Source organism: Bombus flavifrons, chromosome 12 (assembly GCF_040668555.2).
Source record: "Bombus flavifrons isolate JBK064 chromosome 12, iyBomFlav1_principal, whole genome shotgun sequence".
Taxonomy (NCBI): Eukaryota; Metazoa; Arthropoda; class Insecta; order Hymenoptera; family Apidae; genus Bombus; species Bombus flavifrons.
The window spans coordinates 3,854,861-3,863,438 of record NC_138453.1 but is presented as its reverse complement, the minus strand read 5'-3'; the positions used below and the strand labels follow the sequence as shown (position 1 = coordinate 3,863,438).

At 38.3% G+C, this 8,578-nt stretch overlaps 1 protein-coding gene across 1 annotated transcript; it reads right to left on the bottom strand.

Annotated features, from left to right (window-relative positions):
- Positions 1–598: 598 nt before the first annotated feature.
- dpn (bHLH protein deadpan) lies at positions 599–8,283 on the bottom strand. Its single transcript, XM_069124490.1, has 3 exons — positions 7,722–8,283; positions 7,054–7,149; positions 599–2,437 (listed from the first exon to the last, which is right to left on the bottom strand). Exons 1-3 carry the CDS (start codon positions 7,812–7,814, stop codon positions 1,253–1,255), a joined length of 1,374 nt encoding a protein of 457 aa, XP_068980591.1. The 5' UTR covers positions 7,815–8,283; the 3' UTR covers positions 599–1,252.
- Positions 8,284–8,578: the final 295 nt, after the last annotated feature.

The following is an 8,578-nucleotide window of genomic DNA, read 5'->3' as shown; positions in this document are numbered from 1 at the left end:
TAGGTCTAGAGTCTAGAGAAAATTACGGTGTTTCTCCTCCTACTCCCCCTTTAGTCCCATAAATCACGATCGAAATTAAGAATTTCAGCGACTAGAAGGGAAGACGCGCTCGTTCGTCGAGCAAACGCTAAGGGCATTCAACAAATTTCACGGTGTCTGTCGATAAATCAGTTTAAGCATTCAGCCGATGAGAAAGGGGGTGGTTTTGCGGTGTAACAGGTGGTTGAAATTCTCATTCGCCGCGCCTTTTTACTCCTTTATCGGCAAAAAAGGAAAGAATAAGTTCCAGTTTATGAATCGGAGCGCGTTTAACGCTTCTTAAAAGGATAAAGCGGCCCCGACGGCTTTTTCAACAAGGGAAATTGCTCAGCCTTTTACGAGACTACGGGACATATCGATAGAAAGATCAGCTCAGACGATTTTTCTTTCTTTTTCCTTCCTTCTTTTCCTTTTACTCTCCTTTACACTTAATGAAATTTATATATCAAGCAGAGATTCGTTTCTCTGCGACGATTTTTATCGCACTCTTCTTGTGAATCATGGAATACGGGGAACAACGGAAAAAATTCGTTTCATTTCTGTTTTCTTTCTATTCCCCCCCCCCTTTGTTTTTATCACAAAAACTGGCAATAATTAACTTAATTCGTAACGATAGTATTACATCGACTGAAAAAACACATCACTCTTTTTAAGTTCTTAGATTAAAATACAAATTAAATAAGATCGGCGATTATTTACATGACTATTCACAGTGAAAAACTTATCGTACAATATATAGTATATTAAAGCTTGAAAGTCTTTGTCAGCGAGGATACAAGTTGCATATTCCTATTCTGTCGACGTTACAGCTAATTAATCGTCGTCGTGTCTCTTCCTAAATACTATTTCTTTAAATTACTAAAACTACTCAAGAAAGACTTACATTACTAAGCAGTCGGGATCCTTATTATATATAATCATGGTAAAACTAGTTTCAATAATGTCCTAAAATGTTTGAAAAGTAAACAATTATGTTTCTTCTAAGGCACAATTTTCAATATAAATGATCCTAATGTATTAGCCGAGAATCGTTTTAAACTGAGATCTAACCTGGCGACATCTTAATTGTGTAATACTTCTTTATAATAGCCAATTATTGTCAATTTTATGTACTTCAGTTTAAAAAGAATTCCTCCACTTCGGTTCAAAAAGAAAAAAATTCTTTTAAAAGAAGGGAAATTAAAAAAAAATGAGAAGGCACGTTATATTTAAATCACCAAGGCCTCCACATATCGCCGTTGACGCCAGAAGGACCAGCCACCGCTACAAATTTGATAGGATTAGGATTAGAATTTCTATTAGCCGAGCAAGTCGCTCTACTTGACAAATCCTCCACAGAAACCGGCTGATCTTCCTCGGATTTTAAGGGACCGTTAGAAGAATTCATGGTAGAGCTGATAGGTTCTTGGTACCTGGCCTTCTTATCAGAGATTACTAAAAGACAATCCGAGCTATGTCTCTTGATTGCCTCTTTCTTTGCCACCATAGAATCGGTACGATTATACGTTTTGTCTGTAATTACTGAAAGAGGTTGTCTTAAACTGTACGTCGCCAGTCCATTGCCGCTTAACGATTCAGAAGATTCTGCAAATTCTTTTCTGTTTGTATAACTCGTGTTTGACTTAAGTTCCGCAAAAATTGGTACTGGCGACTTCCTATCGCTGGTTGAACTAATCTGTGGCTTTTGAGTCTCTGGCGATGAAGAGAAGCTCTTGGAAACTGGACTCTGATCGGGAATCTTGAATCGACGTTGCTGCTCATTAGGAGAGTGCGCTTGAGGATAGTGTTCAGATTGTTGACTCTCTTCACCATAGCTCGAGATGGATGTCGATGGACTTAACAGAGGACTCTGTGACCTATGAACAGCTGTGAAGGCAGAGCACTCTCCAATTCTAGGGACAGGCTCGGGTGCTGATGGAAAGAATGGAAAGTTTGCCGAAATAGCAGCCGATTGTGGTACCAAAAGAGCTAACTCTCCGGTCGGCAGTCTGCTAGGTATCAACTGAACACCGTTTGGTATCTGTATTCTGGCACTTCTATTATTATTCTCGTCGCCATTCTGGAAATCACTCTGGAAACCGACCTTCACCTCCGGATAGAGCCGTTCCGGCATGTAGGGCACGTAGTGGCTGTAGAACGGCGCCATTTGCTGGAGATTGCTAACGCAATTGTTCAAATGTGATACCAGTCGTTGCTTCACAACAGGATCCACGTTCTCGAGGTGACTGACGTACCGCGATACTTCGGTAGCACATTCAGAAAATCCGGAACGGAATTTCGTTAGCACCACCGGATCGGTAGCGACCGCCGTGCTCAATTGCTGACGCTGTACCGCTTGTAAATGCTTCACCGTCATCTCGAGGATATCGGCCTTCTCGAGTTTAGAATGCCTCGTCGGCTGTAAAATGAAAAGAACCGCACGTTAATAATTTATTTTTCGAGTTACGAGTATATTTTCATTGATTATTTTCGATTTCATACGCGTACACCGACTTTCTATAAGATTTTTCGTACAATACGACGCGATGCCAGGGTAAAAAACGAATCTCGAACGCAGTCGGTAATGCAGGAACTCAACAAAACACGGTCGAGAGGGGGAGATCTGTTTTATCGACAGGCGGTGGAAGCAAGAAATTAACCGGTACGATGAAAAGGTTGTTTCCAACATGTTCAGAGCATAGCAATCGGAGCTGTAACCTCCAGGCTACCCTTCACAAGCGAGCATTAATACCGATCGCTCCATCAAGAAATCTGTGACGCCTCGGTAACGCCCACGTAATTGACTTGATACGACCTGTTACCTTAATAATAGACTACCAACTTCGGTAGCTAGTGTAGAGCAATTTTGTAGTTAGTCTATGGCCACGCGTGTTACATTTTGCGGGAACTTTTTCATTGCGATTCCCTATCGCTTAACTTCTGCATCGCTCTTATCGACTGCATACAAATCGTTTTCTAAACGACCAAATAAAGCCACTTTACGATGTGTGATATTCATATAAATTAGAAACGCGTTCAGGGAAACGTTTGCGAGACACACATTTCCTCTCGAAGGAAAACTGTAGCAAGTAGAAAAAGCTGAATCTTCCGTGGGAACCCGTTAGAAATTCGAAAGCGTCTCGAAAGTTTTTTCTCCACGGAGCACAACACTAGCCCTTTCAATATTTCTCAGATTGCCAGCAAGGCAATCCTACCTTTCAGAGGATCGATCGTTCAATACCGATGCACAACAGTGAAATCCTATTGTGCTCTTCCTGTAGCACGATCCTCGTCCCAGGATCAGCCGAGTGCTCGCATTTTTATGGTAAACTAGCGGTCACCTTTAAAATAGGCGTGGGAGTCGAAGAAGAGATCGCTTACACATTGAGGCTCTTCTCTCTTCCCCCCATTCTCCTTTGAATAAGCTTCCATTCGAATGAGAATAAGTTGACGAACAACAATGAGTCTTGAAACTATATTCGAAACGGCAAATTGCACCATTCAGCCTTTCCATTGCAAATAGAAATTATTATATTTATCCATGATTAAAAATTTTCTCCTTGGAATATCAAAAATGTTAATCGATCTTTACATATCCTTTATGGTACTTGAGTAGGATCTAAAAATTTCAGTCGTTATGTTCACGAACAATCCGTTCGAATGTTTCATTGCTTCAATAATTTCAAGAGCCATCGACACGGTACAAAAGGATACAATTATAAAACTATTGCAGGATTCAGTTTAATGTAAAATTACAATTGACAAATCTTCTAACATTCCTAAATCCAAAACTGATATTTTAATATATTTATCGAATGCTGTCAGAAACCATAAAAAGTGATTAAAAATGTTTGACGTCTCCGTAAAATAAAGTTCAGGGATAAGATTCGTGCTACAAGCAAACACCTTTCAAAGGTTGAAAGGAAGAAAATCGATGCGGAAATCGATTTTCCCGTAGGCGAATACGACACCGAAGATCAGAGGAACGAGACACCTGCTAAAAGAGCAACTAAAAGCAAAGGCGTCGAGCATCGCCTCTTTTTTTCCTCATTTTTCTTTTTTACAGCGATCGGTGCCGTCTTCGCGAAGTTGGATCCTTAAAGATGATACGGTCAACAAAGGAAGGCTGCAACCCGAGATGAGATTCTTTTTTCTTCGTAATAATTATTTCGAGGTTCCCACGAACGCGGGGGGCGTTTCGTACGGGCGAACGGGACGGACACTGGAGCGAGCAGGTAGCGGAAGTCATCTGGACGCGGAGGAGAGAACGGTGAGAGCGCCTCGCTCTCTCGTTATAGCTCTGCCTGAGAAATCAATCTCGTCGGATCGAGTTACGCGGTGAGGAGCGTACTTATGTCCTCGGATGTTGAGAGGAAATCTCGCGGTTCCAATCGAACTTTTTATCGAAAATTGATTTTTTTAGATCCCATGATTTTTTATTTGCCATATAACATACATAACTCAGAAATTAGTTTGGCTTCGAAACTTTTTAATCTATTACGTACTGTACGTAACAAATTTTGAAAACCTTGTTTTGTTGTTAAATTTTTTAATGTTCTAAACAATGTTACTGGAATTTGAAAAAGTTACTTTCCAGCTTTGAAACTTTTTAACCTTGCAACTAAGACAGGTTTCATATTTTTTTAACACTCTGAATAATTAGTAACACTCAATGAACATGTTTAATTACAAAACCCACGTTGTTTTCCTTTTAAATTTTCTACTATTCCATTACTAAAATTTGAAGGTTTGTTAACTTTGGAAGCTTGTTAGCCAAGTTTGCTAACCTTAAAACTTCCTATTCTTGTCGAAATTAACACAGTGTTCCAATGTTATTTAACAAAGATATCCACAGTATTTAACAAAGATACTAGTCAATTAGTGAAGTTTCACAGTTATTCGAAACTAACGTAATTAAAATCTGTTTAAGACGGGAATTAAATGGAATGTGGCTGACACCGGTCAGGTACGCAGCCGAATAGATCTGAAGTACCATTGTAGAGTCTCCAGTGGAGATTACGCGTTGGCAAAGAGGACTTCCACCATCCGTTCCCACGCCGAGGCGTCTAAAACACTAAAACTAAACCCGTCCACCTCTTGCTACCACTAGTTTACCGACCTTAGTCTCGATTCTACGGTCGAAAAACAAATCGTATCGCACAAGAGGAAGGCGGCGAGGGAAAAAGGAGACGGCCTGTTCAAACACTTCTGTGCCAACATCCGCTACATGACCTCTTCCTATCAGTTTAATTAAAAGATCGACTCTTGACCTTTAGGCTAACAGTACCGAAACAATTTCGACCGACTGATGCTCCGTATATGACTGATGTGGCCGATTATAATTTCGGCCAATTTCAATTGTCACTTGATCATACGTGTGAATTATAATAAGAAGAAAAACTAGAAGAAATTTAAGTTACATTACGATAAATGATTAAACGAATTAGAATTATTGACAATCATAAGATTGCTAGGATAAAAGTGTTAGAAGGGATGTACAAATTTGTTTGTTTATATTGTTTGAAGTAATTATATAGAATACATCTCACTGATTTCAGTGATTTGAAATCCCGATGTGCTCGGAAACATGATTCTGAACAACTTTTCCTACACATATAATTTTATTTAGCTTCTGAGATATGTTCATAAAAATACTCTTGCTACTTTTTATCTTACAATTAGGTTTAGAGTCAGGTTTAGATTAGATTTATGTACGGACATGATGATACTATATCTGTATTCGTGGCTCTTGTATAGTTAAACTAAGTTGAGTTCCATTCTTATCTCTCTATGTTTACAAATTAAAACGTAAGACATATGAACGCATCACAGCACGAATACGTCTATAAAATCATCATATCCGTACATAAAGCTAACCCAACTTAACCCATGCCAAGAAAAAGAAGTAACAAAAGTATTTTTATGAATATCTCGGAAATAAAGCCGATGATTATATGTATAGGAAAAAGTTGTTTAGAATGTTAACCTCAACAAAATATTCGAAATTCATCAAAATCGGCGAGGTGTACTCTCTCTTCTCTATACATAATTACGGTGCTTGATAGTGACTTAATACAGGTAATGCTATTGAGTTATTTAACTTCAACGTTTCTTATAAATGATTCTACTAACTATCCTTAGACACTCTCGTGATTCATAAAGGTATTATAAATATTTTATCATAGAAAATGTATTCTGAATATCGTTATTTCTTTTACTATTGTTTGAAATATTATTCAGCAGCCTAAATTTTCCTTCAGTTTCCATGAATGATCCTATGGAACTGACACTCTATCACAGCATACAAAATGATTGATTTAGAAATATAAACAACCACATTCATCTTCCTAAAACATATTACCTAAAATCAAACCAACATTCCAAAGATATTTCTCAATTGAACATTGTCAATGTGTCACGCTACAATGGAACATATCGTAAAAAAGGACCAAACACTAGAAAAAATAGCAAAATAAAAAACCGAATACGTTATCCAAAAGAATAAAAAAGAACTACGAATACATATTGATTGTCGAGCCTATGAATATCAACGATTCTAAATATCATCGAAAGATCTCTCATCAGGATTCATCAACGCGCGCAAAATCCCATCAGTCTAAGTGGCAACGAGAAAAAAAATCTACGTTCGGTGTCGGTCGACAAGAGAGGCTGCGCATATTTTCGTGTTATCTCCCGTAAACTCGTATCACGTCGCTAGATAAGTCGTGTACCGGTCACGTTTTCCATGGCACGTTTCGGGCGCCGGCGACAACGTGGATTCCACGAGCGCTAGCTTCAAATCACGCGTATAGGCGCACACTCTCTTATCGTTTCGCGCGACCATTGCTGATGTCTGTTGTTCGTTCCTCGTCAAGAAATTTCGCCTGTCGGGTTTAGTTCGATTAAGCGATTAAAACACTTTGTCTGCTCGCGTGATATGTAATTGGTACGACTTTTCGATCGATCGCGCGAAAATCACTATTATCAAACAGACCGATAAATGGCGCTCGACGGATGGAAAATAATGCTACTCACGTCTTTTTTCATCGCCTCGAGTATCAAGCTCTTCAGCTCATCCAGACACTGATTTATCCGAGCACGCCTCCGCTTCTCCATGATGGGCTTATTGCTCTGCAGTTCGAGAATCATTCCAGTTATGAAACGTTCGGTGATCGTTGTAATTTTGATAGTTGCGGTTTTGGTAATTGATTTATGAACGAGTCACGTGAGAATTCGTATTTCTTTAATTGAAATTGTATTTTATGATATTTAAATATTTAAATTAATTTGGAATCCAACGAAAAGATTTAGAATTATACAGGTAAATAAGTACGAGCGTGTAATTTTAGAAAGTTCTTGATTCCTTAAATTTTAAATCATTTTTCTTTTTTAATATATAGCACGTGGTTTCTTAAAGAAAATATAGACATACGGCTTGTTTTATTAATATTAATATTAACTATTGTTTGAAGAAAGTAGCCAAAACATATCTAATATCTTTTAAGTCATAATAAATAAGAAAAACATTAAATTAACCTCCATAAATATTGTTTGCCACTCAAAATATTGAAAAATAATGATTTCATAACGGAAATACGAATAAGAAAACTTTAATAAGACCTCCAACGAAATCCCCCATTATTCTATTCTCTTCCCACAATTTCGCAACAACCAAAATAGTGGAGATTCAAGCTAATTTTTACCCTTCTTAACTCCGCCTTGGTCATCTCTGGTTGCGTGCGCGATTCAGGTTCCTCCTCGCTGCCTGACATTTTGTAATTATAATAATCCACCATTTATGCACTGTAGTAAAAATCACTATAACTATATATATAAAATCACTATAACCACACAAAACTCCACGTCTGAAAACGTCTTCCAATTCGTCTTTTTAACGATCCAAGATCACATCCACGTAAATGTAACTAAACTATATTTTCAAAGTACTAAGAACGAACAGTATTCACAATATTTCTTCATAGTTCTTCGTGTACACATCCCGATGGTGAAACTCCAAATGACGAACTGTCTTAAAGAAGGGGATGATCGTCAACAATACTAACGACGTCCTTCTTGGGGTATAGAGGGTAACTGTTTGACGTTTTGGATTCCGAAGACCGCATGCCGATGCACTCACCGTGTCTAGAGTGGGGTGAAGTGCGTTCTGGAGTGGGGTTCCGGGATAGCATTGGAGAGGGGAGGTCTGCGGACCTACTGAGACTTGTTGATGTGTGGGAATTCACGCCGTGCCCTAGGACACAACGATTTCGTTTCCTTCGAAATTTGAGTCTCTCTCCTATCACGCTCCTTTCGTCCTCTTACATCCACCTCTTTTCTTTCACATGACAGTTTCTAAAAATTGGGAGAATGATCAGTATTATATATTGTAAAGCTCATATTTAATTTACCTGCCAGTTGTAATAATGAGTTGTTTGTAAAGTTGCCAGGTAAATTTATATAAAGAATCTAATATAAAGTATTTTTTTTTTCATGATTCAACTGGAAAACCATTCATATTGCAATGGTTTTTAGCGTCACGGCTATCGTATAAGGTAAAAGT

What these genes read in the sequence shown, in the direction of transcription:
- dpn (XM_069124490.1), bottom strand. Translation starts at nt 7,814, where the DNA reads ATGGTGGATTATTATAATTACAAAATGTCAGGCAGCGAGGAGGAACCT. An exon ending in CCAAGGCGGAGTTAAGAAGG is followed by an intron (nt 7,150 to 7,721) that starts GTAAAAATTAGC and finishes CTCGAACTGCAG; the next exon opens with AGCAATAAGCCCATCATGGA. An exon ending in TCGAGGCGATGAAAAAAGAC is followed by an intron (nt 2,438 to 7,053) that starts GTGAGTAGCATT and finishes TTCATTTTACAG; the next exon opens with CCGACGAGGCATTCTAAACT.